This window comes from Piliocolobus tephrosceles, chromosome 18 (genome assembly GCF_002776525.5).
Source record: "Piliocolobus tephrosceles isolate RC106 chromosome 18, ASM277652v3, whole genome shotgun sequence".
In the NCBI taxonomy this organism is placed as follows: domain Eukaryota; kingdom Metazoa; phylum Chordata; class Mammalia; order Primates; family Cercopithecidae; genus Piliocolobus; species Piliocolobus tephrosceles.
Window position 1 is genome coordinate 31,204,361 of NC_045451.1, and position 18,977 is coordinate 31,223,337.

Consider the following 18,977-nt stretch of genomic DNA (forward strand, 5'->3'; position numbering starts at 1 on the left):
TTACATCAAAATTGACTTAATTACTTAATGTCTATCTTGAGCAATACAACACAAATTTGTCAAGATCCCTTTGCACAGTGAGAAAATAAGACAACTACTATAAGGTAATATTCTCCCAGATAAACCAAAATAAGAACACTGGATTAAAAGAAAGGTTGCAATTCCATTAACACAGACCTTCATAAACATCCTGGATCAAAACTACTTGTTAATTATTTAAATATTTCTCCAAAATCTATCTGAGAGCTTAAGAGGCTACTTACTTCTACATGTAATAGTAAAGTTCAGATCAGATCACTAATTTGAATCAATATTCTAATCAAAGCCATTAAATTCCAAGCGATTGTACATACCTGTCTAACACCTGTTTACCTATGAAAGATACCACAGTTACTTTTAATGTTTACTTACTTGGAGTTTCCCCCCAAATGACTACACATAAATAAGCAATGATTAGGAAAACTCAACTTGCTGACTACATCTGATTCTAGAACTCACTTGTGGAAGCCACAGGAATGTTGGGAAAGTTGGCAGTGCTGGTAGCATTAGACTCAGATGGGGCTAACAGAGCTGGGGTGCTGTATGTCTCTGTCGACGCACGATTACTTGGTGGATGCTGGATGGTTTGAATCGAATGTCCTTCGGTGGACAACGATGGCTGTCCCTCAAAGTCATGAACATATTCATCCTTCACCATCATACTTGATGGAGCTATGTAGAAAATTAAACATATTTTAAATTTTTATAAGCTTCTATCCCCAGAAAAAAAAAAAATCTTATTAGCAAGTAATATAACATCTAAAATCAATTACAGTGTAAATAACTTTAAATCAGAATTTTTTCATATTATTTTAAAAGCATACTACTTTACCAGCAAAAGTCATTATTTAATGGTAACAGTGTCAGATAAACTTTATCCATCAATCTGACTCTCAAATTCGAAGCTAGTCTATGTTCCAACAGCCTCCAGCAACAATCCTAAAAAGGTACTCCTCAGTTTCTTGATAAACGTAGAATAATAATCACCTAAATACATAAGGTAGGCAAAAACCAAATGGCTAGAAAATGAGTATCCAGCTGAGAAAAACAATTATTCGGTCTAAATCGAGATTGAGTATTTAACTACATCCTTTTGCTAATTTCACACTGTGGAGATATGAGTGGGATCTGACAGATATCCAATTCCAGGATCTAGAATTATTGTTAAGCAACATATTCTTTAAAAATGAAGTGTACTGAATGTCCCCTATAGATTTAGAACCAAACAGAAAAATTCTAAATGAAAAGTCAAGCTGAAATTTCCCTCTAGAAACCCAACCCAAATAAGAATATTTGATAAACATACGGTGTGAGAAAACTCAGTAATCAATCTTTCACCTATGTGGTTACACCTTCATAAGTAAAGCTAGATTCCAGCTGATATAGCATAACACCTTTCCATTAACAAACCAGGAAATAGTTTGCTCTATTGTATGAGAAAAAGAAAACTGAAACTGAACTGCATAAATGTTAATTGTCTGCCCGGAACCTTCCTTTTGGTTTTAGGTTATTGTTTTAAGGTTTGCTTTTTATCTTTAACAACCAATCCTTTATTGCTTCTGAACTAACACTACTCCAGAACTTAACAATCCACTGAACTAATAGTAGGTTCTCTTCTTAAAGCAGTAAATTAGTAGACCACAAAAAGACATTTCCTTTTTCATTAAGAACCAGCACATCATTTCCCTTATCTTTCCCTATGTCAACCTTTGAAAAAAATCTACATGTAAATATCAGTTAAGTTACATGGGTATTTTTTATTAAATTGAGACTATTTCAAGGCAGTAATAATCATCCATTGTGCAAGCTTCTATGTGCAACCTCTTAAAAACCTCTTAAGAAGTACGTTCATGCATCAAAAGTCATAAAGATGATATTCTGAAGACCCATAAATCCCATTCCAAAGTTCCTCTTTAGAAATTTTATGGAAACAAAAAGATAATCAAAAGGATGTTTAACAAATTATGTATCAATAAAAAAACTGAACACAACCACTCATCACTAACACTGGCCAAATTATAAAAATAATAAAAAGAAAAGAATTGTTTGGGGCATAAAATTGGTATGTCTACACTTATTCAGCCTTGTATTATACCCTTCAACAAAGTTCAATGATTTTCTTCATATAAATCCTGACATCTCTAATTAATTCCTGGACATTTTAGGTTTTCTGTTGTTATAATGACCAGGATCTTTTTACCAACTTACTGGTTTTGCTATCTGATTTGAGGACACAACTGGTCAACTTGGTACTCACTGCTTTTGCTTTTCAGGTGACTCTTCAGTGTAATCAGCAATCATAACATCTTTAAGTACCTACTGCATTCTGCTTTTAAACAGTTATGACTCATAAATCTTTCTTGCCTTAAATATGCTGGCTAAACTTCCCAAATGTAAGTTCGAAACTTCTACTGGTCTACAGATTTCTTTAACCCCAGATAATCCATAATGTTTCTCAGGTAAAACTGAAGGTATCAACAAGGATAGAAGTCTGCAATATATTTTTGCCAAGAGAAAAAAAGCAAGTTACAAAACACTATTGTACACTATGATCATATGCATGTTTAAAAAATCATATACTCTAAGTAAAAAAGCAAGGTCCAGAACAGTATGCACAGTATACATTTCGTGTAAGAAAGGAGGTATGTATTTTTTGCATATAGAAACCCTGGAAGGAAACACCAGAAACTAAAAAAAGTGATTACCTGAATTAGGGGGGAATGGGGGCAGGGGTGGGAGCACTTCTTTTCACTGTATACCTTTTTATAGTATTTTGATTTATGGACCATGTATTGCCTATTCAAAAAAATAAAATTAAAAAAACATATAGTATATATTTTTTAAAGTCCAGAAAAACAGACACCAAACTGTTAAATATTTCTCTTTATGGGCTAGCATTCAACAAATTCATTCACTGAAAAAATATTTCTTGAGCACCTATGTTCCAGGTACTGTTCTAGTACTTGGGATATAGCCATAAACAAAACAAATATCCCTGCTGTCATGAAGTCTGCCGTCTTTTGTAATATTTTCCCATTGTTTAAATATCTAATAGCAAGCACACATTACTCCAGCTTCTCCTAGTTGTCTATTCTTGGGCAAGTTCCTTCACCTCTCCAGGTAGCAGCCCCTTCACCTGTTAAAGTATAAATAATCCCACCTCCCATGTAGAAGTATCATGAGAATGATGACACAATACTCAGAAATCATTTAGCTCAGTCTGACCTGACACACAATGAGTACCCAGTAAGTGTCAGCTATTATTATTTAACCATATTTTTAAAGTAGTTTTACATATATATAGTGATTATAAAATGTTCTAAGAGGGCTGGGTGCAGTGGCTCACGCCTGTAATCCCAGCACTTTGGGAGGCTGAGACAGTGGATCGCCTGAGGTCAGGAGTTCGAGACCAGCTGGCCAACCTGGTGAAACCCCATCTCCACTAAAAATACAAAAAATAAATAAATAAATGCTGGGCATGGTGGCTGGCGCCTGTAATCCCAGCTGCTCAGGAGGCTGAGGCAGGAGAATCACTTGAACTCAGGAGGCGGAGGTTGCAGTGAGCCGAGATCCCACCATTGTACTCCAGCCTGGGCAACAAGAGCAAAACTCTGTCTCAAAAAAGAAAAAGAAAATGTTCTAAGAGGGTCAAAGAATATATTCTCTATAGGTGACAAAAAAGCTGAAACCACTGGGCCCACCCTAGGTCTGTATTCTTTATCATCACCAGCAGCCAGAACATAGCACCTATCTGATGGTATTATCACTCTCTTATTTACTTTTTCTCTCCTCCACTAGACTATAAGCTCACTTGAGCAGACAAAACATACCTTATTATCTTAGCATCCCTGAAACTAACACAGTACCAGGCAATACATGCTCATTAAATATTTGTTAAAATGAATACACAGGTTGACGTGGTCATAGAAAGTTTCATGAAAGATTAAAAGGCTGGAAATGACTACCATAAGACATTAACTCAAAAATGAAGTTTTTGAGTTTTCTTAACTTTTAGTTACCTGGTCTTATATTATTCCTTTGTCCAAATCTAGAAGCAGCTGTGAGAAATACCAGTTGTTTTCTGAGGAAATAAGGCACTGAAGACAGCCTTTACAAAACCACCACTAGGGGGACCTACAAGGCTGAATACAGTCCTACAGTAACTAAAGAAAGGCTAAAAAACCCATACAATCCCATCAGTAACAGTGCATCAATAATTTTAGAATGGGGAGGTGTGTAATGAGCATTCAGAATTTGAACCCCCTCACAAACAGCCCCATAGAGAGATTCAGATACACTTAACATTGCAGTCTCCCAACCTTTAACACCCACTGAGCCAAATGTTTTCTCCAAAAACATGGATGGAAAACGATGAAGATATGAAGCGTGTTTACTTTCAAAAAAAAGAAGTGATATAATATCAATGTCTGCACAGCAAAGAGGCAGAGTTTTAACCAATCTTAAAGCAACCCTTCCCAGACCACCACAACAGCTCCTAACAATAAACCCACCTTGTCAGAAACCTACTAGTCACTAACGAGCACAACAAGGCACTGAGTCTTCCTCCATTACTAGTGATATGGGAGAAAGGTGGAAAATAAAATTAAGTAGAACTGCATACTCTTCCTAAATTTTGGTTAAGGTCACCTAGTATTTCTGACCCACCTATAAAATTCTGCAAACAAAAATGTGCTAAACTACTACTAATTTCCCTCCAGAACAACAGCACACCTTTCTAAGATGACAACGGTTCCTTTTTTTTTTTTTTTTGAGACAGAGTTTCACGCTTGTTGCCCAGGCTGGAGTGCAACGGCGTGATCTCAACTCACTGCAACCTCCACCTCCAGGGTTCAAGCGATTCTCCTGCCTCAGCCTCCTGAGTAGCTGGAATTACAGGCGCCCACCACCACATCTGGCTAATTTTTTGTATTTTTAGTAGAGACAGGGTTTCACCATGTTGGCCAGGCTGGTCTCAAACTCCTGACCTCAGGTGATCCACCCGCCTCAGCTTCCCCAGGCGTGAACCACCGTGCCTGGCTGACAGTGGTTCTTTATAAGAGTTTCTCCACAAATAATTAGTTCTTACAGAAATTTGAGTTTATTAAGTTCTAAGTAACAGAGCTAAAGATTTAATAAAACTCCATTCTCAAATATTACAATAAAAAACAAAAACACACACCCCCATTTGCATTTCATTTTCTCAATCACCTTAAAACACTTTTTCTTTTTAAGAATACAATTAGGTAAGCTGTGATGGGCATATGCTTTTAAGTAGCCTTGATTTATTTACTCAAAATGTAACAAGACTGAAAAAATACAAATGAGCGTGATTTTAAACCATTCTCAACATTATCATTCATAAAAATGTTAGGCTGAAATGAAGGAAAATTAGAATACTGGCATTTTTAAGGGATATGTTATACATGATTCCAAATTACCAAACGTTCTGGGTACTTAACATCCATTAAAACTGGTTCTGTGAGATTTTCTTCAAAAATGGGTCTTAACTCAAAAAACATTCTTTGTATTTGTTTTTGGTACATTCCTCTATCATGTTTTACAGTACTTTAGTTCATAAATTGCAGTTCATATACAAAGAGCAAATAGCCAATTTAAATCCAGTTTTAAATGCTGACATGCCCCCCAACCCCAAAATCTAAATTTCCAAATCAGTAAGTTATTTTCTTGCTAATGTTACTGCCGCCCACACAAACTAATTCTAGGTCAACAAAAAAACAGAGAGGATAGGACAAAAGAAACAGAAAATAATAAGAAACAGATTACCTACCATTACTCTGCAGTGTTAATCCTGAGAGATCTTAATTGTTTAAAAGGGAAAACAAATGAAACATTAATCATTACAATGAAAATATTTTCCATTTAACAGAGAATGTCAAGTTAAACCAGAGATTACAAAAGTTCATGAACCATTTCAATTCAGAAGTAGCATAAATATTAACAATACATACACTAAGTATTCAAATTTATAATGCTTTCCATCTTATTTCTCAAAAACAATGTTCTAAATGGGCAAAATATCAACTATAATACTTGGTTTTAGCAGTCAAAATATAAGTTTGTTCCTAAGTTCAAATTTAAACACGTATATTAAAAATGTCTGATTCTTTAACCTTATTTAAAGTCGTGGGCTATCTTCCAAATTTATAATTTAACTTACAAAAATTAAAACACTATTGAGATCCTTTTCCCTTTATGTTTCTTAGGATGAAAGCAAAGTCTACTTACCAATTCCAGGTGATACAACTCGTTCATAGTGATACGGATTCACACAGACACTATCACATTTTAAGTCAAACGCATACTGACAATATTTAACATGTTTTAGTTCATTTTTGTGAAGATCAGGCCACCTCCAGAGACGGGCATAGATCACATGAGGAAATCCTTTCCGGCCAGCCACCTAGAAAAATAAACGACCAATTATTCATCTGTCACATTATGCAAGACACTGTTATATATATTCTGATTTAATCCTCATAATCCTACCAAGTCAGTATTACAATCCCCATTTCATAAATGAGAAAACTAAAATTCAAAATAACTAACTTGGCCATGTCATGCATCAGACCTAGAATTTAAACCTTGGTATAATTTCAAGGCCTGTGCTCAGGTTTCAAAAATGCAAAAAAGTGGCTGGGCACGGTGGCTCACACCTGTAACCATATCACTTCGGGAGGCCAAGGCAGGAGGATCGCTTGAGCCCAGGAGTTCATGACCAGCCTGGACAACACGGCAAGGCCCTTGTCTCCACAAATAATAAAAAATTACCCAGGTATGGGGGTATGTGCCTGTAGTCCTAGCTACTCAGGAGGCTAAGGCAGAAGGATTGCATAAGCCCAGTAGGTCAAGGCTGCAGTGAGCCATGTTCACACCACTGCACTCCAGCCTGGGCAAGAGTGAGACCATGTCTCAAAGAAAAAAAATGAAATAAACAAATATTTTAAAAGACTGTGTTGTAGAAACCATGTATAAAGTCTTGAAATAAAACTTTAAAATCTAAGACATAAAATGTCTGTAAGATTTATTTCAGCAAGGGAGATTATGAAGTTCTACCTGAAAAATGTGATCAATGAAACATTTGGTAACAGTGAAACATATCAGATTTCTAAATTATAAAAAGACTAAGTGTAATCCAATTGTTTAAATGTACATACAATATCAAAAAAGAAAGCAACATGGCTGGGCACAGTGGCTCACGCCTGTAATCCCAGAATTTTGGGGGGCCAAGGCGGGTGGATCACCTGAGGTCAGTGGTTTGAGACCAGCCTGACCACCATTGTGAAACTCCATCTCTACTAAAAATACAAAAATTAGCCGGGTGTGGTTGCACTCGCCTGTAGTCCCAGCTACTTAGGAGGCTGAGGCAGGAGGATTGCTTGAACCTGGGAGGTGGAGGTTGCAGTGGGCCAAGATTGCACCACTGTACTCCAGCCTGGGTGACAGAGCAAGACTCCATCTAGGGGGAAAAAAAAGAAAACAACAGGCTACAAAAATGAAAACCAAAGTGCTAAAGGTAGTTCTTGCAAAGTGTGGGTTTTCTTCTGCTTTTTATATTTATTTTCCAAATTTTCTCCATTGAACATTTTTCTGATAGAACATTAAAAAACTTTAAAATTTTATCTTTTGCATATTCTTCCACAAATTCCCATAATGCATATTTGTATAGGATGCACAGTATCTGAAGAGATGGAGCATACATTAAATTACCCTGTAGTAGCTTGAAAGGAAACTTAGCAAGTTTTTAAATCTGCCAACACAGAGGGTATAGAAAAACTCTTGTAAGACTAACCTGAAGCCTCCCATCCAATGTTCTCTGTATAGTAACACATTTACTAGGATGAGCTCCATTTGTAGTTATAGCTGTTATTAAAGAATCCAATTCATCTTTTTTCTCCTTCAGCTTCTTTACCAAACTTTCAATTGCCCTTTTTGCAAATGTTTCACTCTCTCCACCTTGTCTATGGCACATCAAACTATGCACAATGCTCAGACAGGCATCATTACTTGTTGGTGTATTCGTAATAGACATATTGTCCATTTGTTCAAGTTTTTCCTTTTAAATCAAATATGTCTCCAATTTCTGGAGCAATTTTGATCTTTTGGGAACAGTGAAAAACAACAGCTAAGGTTGCAAGGAAAATTGTTAGTCATGTATTCAGGATAACCTAAAAAAGAAAAAAAAAAAAGACACACATGAGAACACATTTCACGAAGTAGATTCAACTACTTGGGAAAAAATGAAATTGCTCTGGTTAAGTCAGAGATTCAATGCACACAATTAAAATTTGATGCTCAGAGTTGAAAATTACTTAATATTCTTATAAAATATTAACCATTAAAAATAATTTTAAAAACTACAATTACTTAATTAAAATGTCACTGTTTTTGACATTCCAAAAATATTAAAGTTAGGTCTTCTCATTATGATAGTGGCATACTCAATCAAGTCTTACTGACTTTACTAGTCACCCTAAAGGAAATCTTACCAGCACTTTTTTAAAGGATTACTTATGAGGATCAGCACTAGTTACACCTAAAAGTCTATTACTAATATTTATGAAAAATTTACCATCCCCTGATATTAAATGCTACCTAGCAGTTAACACTCACCTTTGTTAAAAGAGACTGATTAAAAAAAAAAAAATTTAGAAATGAACAAAAGGATTCTAAAAGATATTTCTCCAAAGATTATGGCCAGTAAGCACATGAAAGATGCTCAACATTAGACATCATGGAAATGAAAATCAAAACCACAATGAGCTACCACTTCATACCTACTGAGATGGATAAATCAGAAAGACAATAAGTACTGAAGAAGCAGAGAAACTGGACCTGGGATTACAAAATGGCACAGGTACTTTGGAAAACAGTCTGGTATTAATACAAAATGTTAAACAGAGTAAATATGACCCAGCAATTCCACTCTTCATACTCCTACTTGAGGGAAATAAAAACCTATGTCCACACAAACCCGTACATGAATGTTCACAGCAGCGTTATTCATAATGGATACAACTCAAATGTCCATCAACTGATGAATGCATAAATAAAATTCCATACAACGAAATATTATTCAACCATAAAAAAGAATAAAGTACTAACACATTATAACATGCATAAGCCTTGAAAACACATGTTAAGTGAAAGAAGTCCCTGACAAAAGGTCACACGTTATATAATCCCATTTATATGAAATATACAGAATAGGTAAATCCACAGAGACAGAAAGTAAATCTGTGGTTGCCAGGGCCTGGGAGAAGGGGAATGAGGAACGACTGCTAATGGGTACGGTGTTTCTTTGTTGTAATGAAAAACTCCTAAAAATTGATAATGATGATGGTTGCACAACTCTGACTATAGTAACAATCACTGAATTGTACACTTTCTAATAGTGAATTTTATGGTACGGAAATTATATCTCAATACAGCTATTCTTTAAAGAGATCACTAAATTCCTCAAAAGATTTTACCTGTAAAAGCATCAGGGTAAATTATTTTCAAAAAACTTAAAATAACAAAAAGCAAAGATTAATAAAGAATCCATTCAACAGGTAGAAAACTAAAGTAACTTATCTGACCCCAAGACCCCACAGAGAATAGGAAAAGGCCATTAGCCTAAGAAGAAGACAAAGCAGGACTGGAGCCTGTACTGTGTATGCTTGGTTGTATTTTATTTGTTCACTGAAGTTGCATTCCAGACTCACTTTGCTTTCATTTTCTTTTGCTGTATAAAAGCATCCTCCCACAAGATTAATAAAACTCATCATACTACCAAAATCTCTTCCTCTTCTGAAGACCTTTGTTAAAGTATCGGTTCCACTCAATTACCCAGCCTTGGAAAGCTTTGCAAAAGATCTTTGACCTGCCTCTTTCTTTCACTATCCCTACATTCCCTCACAGTTACAAGATTCTTTACCTCAGTCATTTCTATCTCTCCTTCCATTCTCCCTGCTGCTGTTGTAGTTTGGAGCCTCTTCAGAATGTACATCACTTGATATTTAAGACTTGCTTCTCCCTCTGTTGTTATCCCTTTTACATAAATGTCTGTCTCAACTCATAAACCCCATGCAGAGAAGCAGTTTTTCACATGTCTTATAGCACTTGCCCACATTCAATACACACGCTGAAGGTACACTTTCCAGATAACCAAAGATAACCCACATGGGAGATTTTGGAGTCAGAGATCTGGATTAGAATTCGTTTTCACAGTAGTCAGAAAATGAAGTTACTCTGAATCTGGGTTAAAAGGAGGGTATACAGAAGCTCAAAGGAAAACTTCTACATAATGTGTCTGATACATAGTGTTCAGTGAAAAAGATAGATTATGGAAGTATGGTAGGCAACGGCATAATATTGATATAAATAAAATTATATATTCTTTTTTTTTTTTTTTTTTTGAGACGGAGTCTCGCTCTGTTGCCCAGGCTGGAGTGCAGTGGCCGGATCTCAGCTCACTGCAAGCTCCGCCTCCCGGGTTCACGCCATTCTCCTGCCTCAGCCTCCTGCGTAGCTGGGACTACAGGCGCCCGCCACCTCGCCCGGCTAGTTTTTTGTATATTTTAGTAGAGACGGGGTTTCACCGTGTTAGCCAGGATGGTCTCGATCTCCTGACCTCGTGATTCGCCCGTCTCGGCCTCCCAAAGTGCTGGGATTACAGGCTTGAGCCACCGCGCCCAGCCATAAAATTATATATTCTAAGTAAAGGTCTAGCAGCATGACTGAATGTTAACATCTCTTTCAATTCTCTCATTTATAAAATGAAAACATCTGCCCTGCCAACTTTACAAATTTACTGTGGTAATTAGATGCAACAATGTACATAAAAGAAATCTGGGAAACATAAATTGACCAATTCAACGAACACTGTATATACAAAGCACTACAGATACAAAAACAGGTAGCCCACAGTAAGAAAGTGGGTCTGGACTCTCTCAGAGCAACATCCCATTTTTTTCTAACAAATAGTTTATCTTACCACCTTAGCTTTACTGAAACAAAATTCTAAACAATTTACACATATTTTGAAAATTTAACAATGCCCTAACTATAACAAAAAGGAGGAAAAGCTTAATATATAATATGTACTTTCACCTATACTCAGGTATGCCAACTAAGTTAGAATGTGTAACGAAGAAGTTAGATGCCAGCATTTATATACAGAATCATCACAAATATAACAGCTACAAATTCAGGCCTTCCAAGACAAATGTGTTATACTGGCAAGTCAAATAGCACAATGGCACTGCAGTCAGTAACATGGATTTGCCCAAATGGTGAACTCTTAAACAACCTGAACTAAGAAAATGAATTAACAAGAGGCTGAGGCAAGAGGACTACTTGAGCCCAGGAGACTGAGGCTGCGGTGAGCTATGGCTGAGTCACTGCACTCCAGCCCAAGTGACAGAGTAAGACTTGGTCTCAAAAACAAAAAACAAAAAACCAAAGGCAGGGTGGCTCATGCCTTAATCCCAGCACTTTTAGAGGCCGACATGGTTGGATCACTTATGCTCAGGACCAGCCTGGCAACAAAGTGAGACCTCCTCTCTACAAAAAATACAAAGAACTAGTGGGGCATGGTGGCACATGCCTGTACTCCCAGCTACTCAGGAGGCTGAGGTGGGAGGATGGCTTGAGTCTGGGAGGCAGAGGTTGCAGTGAGCCAAGATCACGCCACTGCACGGTCCCAGCCATTCAGGAGGCTGAGATGGGAGGATGGCTAGAGCCCGGGAGGCAGAAGTTACAGTGAGCCAAGATCATGCCACTGCACTCCAGCCTGGGTGACAGAGCCTGAAGGAAGGGAGGGAGGGAGAAAGGAAAAAGAAAGAAAACAGAGAAAGAGGAGGGTGAGAGGGAGGGAGGCAGGCAAGAAAAAAAATGAATTAAAAGAAATTTAACTCCTGGCAAAGTGAATATATATTATAGAGTTAGGTTTTCGGCTAATTATGTTTTCCTCCTACATGAATTTCTGGGGCATCTGAAAGTCTTGTGGGATGCAAGATAACTACTCACTCTCACACTGCAGGATGGCATCCCTGGCCCCCAACCCACCAAACCCATCCACAAATTTCCACAACATCCCTTAAAGAGCAGTACTTACTCCACTGAGAACTACTAATCTGGAAGACCCAAACATATTATTATATAAGTAATAAATGCTAAAAGAAGTAGGTATCAGGGCCAGGTGCGGTGGCTCACGTCTGTAATCCCAGCACTATGGGAGGCTGAGGCGGGCGGATCACAAGGTCAGGAGATTGAGACCATCCTGGCTAACACGGTGAAACCTCACCTCTACTAAAAATACAAAAAATTAGCCAGGCGTGGTGGCAGGCACCTGTAGTCCCAGCTACTTGGGAGGCTGAGGCAGGAGAATGGCGTGAACCCGGGAGGCGGAGCTGGCAATGAGCCGAGATCGCGCCACTGTACTCTAGCCTGGGCCAAACAGTGAGACTCCATCTCAAAAAAAAAAAAATTAAAAGGAGGTATGTAACAAATTCAGTTTTAGACATCCTGAGTTTGAAGAGATGAGTAGAGAAGTTAGGCCTATCTGAAAGGCACTAACATATACAGGTATTACAATCAGGCAAGTAAAGAGTAATAAGAGGCAAAGAGTCAGCAAGAAGAGACAGCTGATTCTTGTACCTGCCTGCTGTGTTTTTCCTCTAGCCTTGCTATTAATTGTAAGCTGTCACCTGATGTTGACCACAGGTATAATAATCAATGGACTAGAAAGCCAAATAACCAAATTAAGATACTCTCTAAAATTAAACAAGCTGAATACTGGCCTGAGAGAAGCTCTCATGTAAATTCATACATTTTAGGTAAGGAGTGTTGACATTTTTTCTCAGATGTTTATTTTTGAATTGACTGTATTATATGTGTCAAACATATTTTCTAGAAGTTATAAGTGTCTGTTATTGATCAGTGATCAATAAACTACTTACTATGGGAATATCTGAGAAAAGTGCTTAAATTTTTTTTTTTTTTTTTTTTGAGACGAAGTTTCACTGTCGCCCAGGCTGGAGCACAGTGGTGCGATCTTGGCTCACTGCAACTTCTGCCTCCTGGGTTCAAGCGATTCTCCTGCCTCAGCCTCCCCCCGAGCTGGGACTTACAGGGGCACACCATCACGCCCGGCTAATTTTTGTATTTTTAATAGAGACAAGTTTCACCATGTTGGCTAAGATGGTCTCAATATCCTGACCTTATGATGCGGCCACCCTGGCCTCCCAAAGTGCTGGGATTACAGGAATGAGCCACCATGCCCAGTGGAAAAGTGCTTAAATTCAACTAGGGGAGGGAGAAAAAAGCTGGGTCTGGTAATATATCACTAGGAAGAAACTCTAAACTTAGGTTTACCAACAGGAAAAAAAGGTGTTCATGGTTAGTGCAACTGTCTGCAGCACAAGCTAAAGACTAAACACTAGACAGCAAGTTGAGGTTCTTCAAACTGAGGGCAGTTGGCAAACTTCCAAGAGCACAAAGGATTTATAAAGCAATAAAAGTAACCAAAAGATTTGTTTTTAACTTTTAAGATGAATTACAAAGGACAAATTGAGAGGTATGCTTCTTGTTTACCCATGAGTCTTAAGTTTAAATGTCATTTTGGTATGCCACCTTCAGTTTAAATGATCTTATTTAAAAATCACCCTTTTTGGACTAATAAATTAAAGGCTGTTAAAAGAAGAAATAACAAAGTACTATTGGTGGACATCAGTTTTTGTGTACCAGCATATATTTCCCCATTTGTAACACAGCCGTCTGATTTTCCAAGGAGAATCTCCCAATCTGGCCAGGTGGGACAATTCCCAGACTAATCATGATGAGCCACCCCCTGGCCACAGTGTTGTTTCTGATGAAAAAGAACCCAAGGCAGGCCAGTGACATGGCGCCAGCACTTCCGATAGAACTACAGAGAAAAAAAAAAAAAAAAAAAAAAAAAAAAAGGCCCTCTTCATGCTTCCTTGAAGCTGGGAGTAGTCAGCCTGCAAACTACCTGAAAGGAAGCAAAGTCAAGAGCCCTGGTGATGCTGCTTGAAACCCTGGATATAGCAATCTGAGGTCAACTCTATCTCCAGATCAAGCCAATGAATTCCCCTTTTTACTTAAGTCTACTACACATTCCCTGATAACAGAAACTGAATGACTAACATCCTTAGAAATAACAGCAATATAGTATAAACCACATAAACAATTAAATCAATCAGGAATTTAGTCGAGAATACATAGAAATAGTTACTTTAAAATAGCAGCTGTCAAACTCTCTGATCTCAGGATCCCTTTATTCATATTATTTTTCTGAGACAGAGTCTCAGTCTGTTGCCCAGGCTGGACTGCAGAGGCATGTTCTCAGCTCTCTGCAACCTCCGCTTCCCAAGTTCAAGTGATTCTCGTGCCTCAGCCTCCCAAGTGGCTGGGATTACAGACATGTACCACCACGCCCAACTCTTTTTTGTATTTTTAGTAGAGACAGGGTTTTGCCATGTTGGCCAAGCTGGACCTTTATTTATATTCTTAATTATTAAAGACATCAAATAGCTTTTATGTGGGCTATATACATCGATATTTATCACATTACAAATAAATACAACTACTAAAATTTTTGGTATTTGCTTTATTAATTCATTTAAAATAATAAACCCATTACATGTTAATATAAATAATAAGTTTATGAAAAACAGAATTTTCTAAAACAAAAAAGTTAAGAATCAGAGTAACACTGTTTTACACCTTCGCAAATTTCTCTTAATGCCTAGCTTAATAGGAGACAGCTGGATTCTCCTATGTGCTTCTGCACTAAATCTGTTATGATATGTTGTTTTGGTTAAAGTACATAAAGAAAATGTGCCTCACATGCACAGCTAATTGGAAGAGAGGAGTATTTTAATAGCCTTTTCAGAAAACAATAGATATTCATCTTTTATTCAACACCAAAACTCAAGTGGCAATTCTGAAAAGTTAGTTGCAATGTGGAATTCACTGTATCAATGAACTTTTTGGCTCTGGTATGTAAAAATCCATTTGCCTATGTTGTACTTTGAATGGATCGCCTACCCGTGCACGATTTTATAACATGAATTGGTCATTTGGGAAAATACTGGTCCAAAGAGTTACACAGATCTTCGCAGTGTTGACACACTTCCTCATATTGCCCCCCCCCCCCCCCCCCCCCCCCCCCCCCCCACACACACACATACAGTCTCACTCTGTAGCCCAGGCTGGAGTACAGTGGTGCGATCCTAGCTTACTCCAGCCTTGAACTCCCTGGCTCAAGCAATCCTCTCACCTGACCCTCCTGAGCAGCTAGACCTACAGGCACATGCCACTACACCTAATTTTTTATAAGTTTTTGTAGAAACAGGGTCTCGAACTCTTGGCCAAAAGCAATTCTCCCACCTCCGCCTCCCACAGTGCTAGAAATATGGGTGTGCACCATTGTGCCTGGCCCAACACATTATTTTTAATCCCATTCCTTAATATCACCATCCATCTCATCAGAAAAGTCTTTAAGTATTAAGAAACTGGCAAGTCATAGTGATAGGAGTTTCCCAAAAATCTAATTTTCACTTGAAACATTAGATTTTAGCACTGGCTATGTTTTCCTCAAAGTGGCCGGCTCACTTTATTCATTTCCAAGGAATTACCTGCCAAATACTCAAATCTAAATAGCTATCTGAGCTTATCTATCATCCTGTTAAATAAAAATGGTGTCCCACTAAAAAGCAGCTAGTTCAGCTTGCAGCTCAATCACACAAGTGCCTTTCCTAGAAAAGAACACTGTACTTCAATGTGCAGAAATGCTTTATGCATACTTCCCATTTAATCACACTGAATATTAAAAAGACAAGTACTCCAGGGTAGAGATTTTTTAAATTACACCTTTTTACTGCTGCAGCAAGGGGATTATTAAGTGAAACCGGCATTTTTTTCAAACGCTTAATGTGTTTGACTATAAAGACTCATACATTTGGCACAACTGCCTAGAGTCATTTTAAAGTGCCAGCAATTTACCCACCACTGTTTCTTTACCATCCATACAAATGTCCTCACACTGAAAGGGCAAATAACATCTCAGTTTCATTATGAAAATAATTTTGATTTTGTGAACCCCTTAAATATAAGGATCCTAGGATCTCCAGGATTCTGTGGACCACACTTTGGGAACCACTGTTTTAAAAGATGGCGGAAACCAAACTGAATTTTAATAACTGATAACTGAAAAATACATTTCATAAAACTTTTCTTTTTTTTCTTTTTTTTGGAGACAGTCTCGCTCTGTCGGTCAGGGTGGAGTGCAGCAGCACGATCTCGGCTCACTGCACCTCCGTCCACGGGCTCAAGCAATTCTCCTGCCTCAGTCTCCCAAGTAGCTGGGATTACAGGCATGTGAGTAACTGGGATTACAGGCGTGTGCCACCATGTCTGACTAATTTTTATATTTTTAGTAGAGACAGGGTTTCACCATGTTGGCCAGGCTGGTCTCGAACTCCTGACCTCAGGTAATCCCCCCACCTCGGCCTCCCAAAGTGCTGAGATTACAGGCGTGAGCCACTACACTCGGCCTCATTTCATAAAACTTTTAAATGAATGACACTTTCAAGTCATCTAGCTTATTCCTTCAAAAGGGGATGTATCAAAATCCCCTGCAGGTTAGGCCAGCTCCACTAACTAGAATCAAGGGTGGGGCTGTACCTTTAAAAAGCACTCTGGAAGGCCAGGCACGGTGGCTCATGCCTGTAATCCCAGCACTCTGGAGGGCCGAGGTGGGTGGATCACGAGGTCAGGAGATCGAGACCACGGTGAAACCCCGTCTCTACTAAAAATACAAAAAAATTAGCCGGGCGTGTTGGTGGGCGCCTGTAGTCCCAGCTACTGGGGAGGCTGAGGCAGGAGAATGGCGTGTACCCGGGAGGCGGAGCTTGCAGTGAGCCGAGATTGCGCCACTGCACTCCAGCCTGGGTGACAGAGCGAGACTCCGTCTCAAAAAATAAAAATAAAAAAAATAAAAAGCACTCTGGAAGTCTGAGGTACTGTTAGTTTTACAAAGCATTGATCTAGTCTACAATCTTTACAAATTAAATACCATAAATATACACAACTGATTAAAAATACTAATTACATAGAAGTTGTATCATTTTTCCTTACAATTAGCCAGCCCTTCATTATTGCAACATCTATACACGTTCTTCCTTCAACTAGTTTTAGTAGGCATATTTATGACATAAGACACACCTAATGTGTTTATGTACAATAACTCCTGGCTTAGCTTACCCCATTATTTCCAGTCATCCTTTCACTAGATTATTCAATTTTTACAATGACTGGCCATCTACTGATAACATATGCTCTAGAATTCACTAGTGAATATCACTGACAAATATCCTTAATTCAGTTTATATTTAGAAATACATTTTTACTTGAAAAGACCTAAATAGCATACCTTCATCCATATTAAGATACAGAAATAATACCTTCCTATAAAAATAAATATTCAGTAGCAGTGCTAGTTTTAAATCATAAATAAGATTTGGCTAGCCTGGGCAACAAAGCAAGACCCCTCATCTCTACAAAACAATTTTAAAAAATCAGCCAGGCGTGGCGGTGCACGCCTGTAGTCCTAGCTACTCTGGAGGCTGAGGTAAGATCTCTTGAACCCAGAGGTTGAAGGTTACAGTGGGCTATGATGGTGTTACTGCACTCCATCCTGGGCAACCTGTCTCTAAAAAATAGATAAATAAAGCAATAAGGATAAGCATACTAAAATAAACAAAACCTTTAGAATCAAGAGGCACTTTTTAAAAATAACACAGATTCCCATGCCCCCTCCACTCCATTCCCATTCTGAAGCAAAATGTGTGTTGAAATCAGGTGGGAAAAAAATTTTTATTTTTTTAAATAGCTCTTTCAGAGACAGCGATGAAACTACTCCATAGCCCAGCACTTGGGAACTACTTCAGATGACGTAAATGGAGAGCTGAACATGCCCTAGATGATCCCTAAAGAAACTAGCTAGCTAGCCTAGCTGAGCAACTGTCTTGCAGTGTATAAGACCTGACGGAAAAGGCCCAACGCAACCTGCCTCTCAGAAACCAGTTAAGTGACTAGTTAATTGGAGGCGCAAAAACGTATGGTTTACCAAGTAGATTAACCCCCTAAGAAGACAATTTGCATTGGGAGTTTGTTTTATTTATTTATTTATTTTAGAGACAAGGTCTCACTTTGTTGCCCAGGCTGGCCTTGAAATCCTGGGCTCAAGTGATCCTCCTGCCTCAGCCTCCAGAAGTGTTGAGATTATAGATGTGAGCCACTAGACCAAGCCCACAGGGAGTTTAGATGCTAACTTGGGGACTTAAAGTAATTAGTCTCTAAAAGGAGTACAAGTAAGCATTTGAGAATATACTTTAAAAGAAGACCAACTTCCTATTTAAAATAGTGATGATATATTATTAACTTCTCATCATGGGAAATACAGCTTCCTAAAACTTACTACCAGACAGTTCAAATAAACTGAATGCAAAGAAAGAAACAGAGGAGAAAGGAATAGGTGACAGGAAGGGAGAGAGGAAGAAAGAAAGAAAAGAGACAGACACAGAAGCAAAGCAAATGTGGCAATACTTTCAAAAGACGTGTTAAGATAGACGTATGAGACGACTACACTGTACATGTATATATCACTGCATTAAAGAATGTAAAGCTAACACAAGTGAAACAGCTCAAAAGAAAAAGTCAGAGGACCCTAATGGCTCAATCACTGTGGAGGGCTAACCTGGCTGCACCCCAGACCAACCAAATAATAATTTCCGGGGCTAGAATTCAGGCATCAGTATTTTGTAAAGCTCCTCAAGGGATCTAAAAGTACAGCCAAGACTGAAAACTACTTGCCAGGCATGGTGGCTCATGCTTGTAATCCCAGCACTTTG

General features: G+C 38.2%; 1 protein-coding gene across 1 annotated transcript in view; it reads right to left on the reverse strand.

Moving 5' to 3' along the window:
* SMAD4 (SMAD family member 4) overlaps window positions 1-18,977 on the reverse strand; it is a 57,330-nt gene that overhangs the window by 33,907 nt on the left and 4,446 nt on the right. Inside the window, exons 2-5 of the mRNA XM_023207526.1 lie at window positions 7,850-8,225; window positions 6,286-6,460; window positions 5,828-5,857; window positions 499-711 (exon numbers count right to left, since the gene is read on the reverse strand). Coding sequence (XP_023063294.1) covers window positions 499-711; window positions 5,828-5,857; window positions 6,286-6,460; window positions 7,850-8,098 — 667 coding nt within the window. The 5' untranslated portion in view covers window positions 8,099-8,225. The remainder of the gene's footprint in view (window positions 1-498; window positions 712-5,827; window positions 5,858-6,285; window positions 6,461-7,849; window positions 8,226-18,977) is intronic.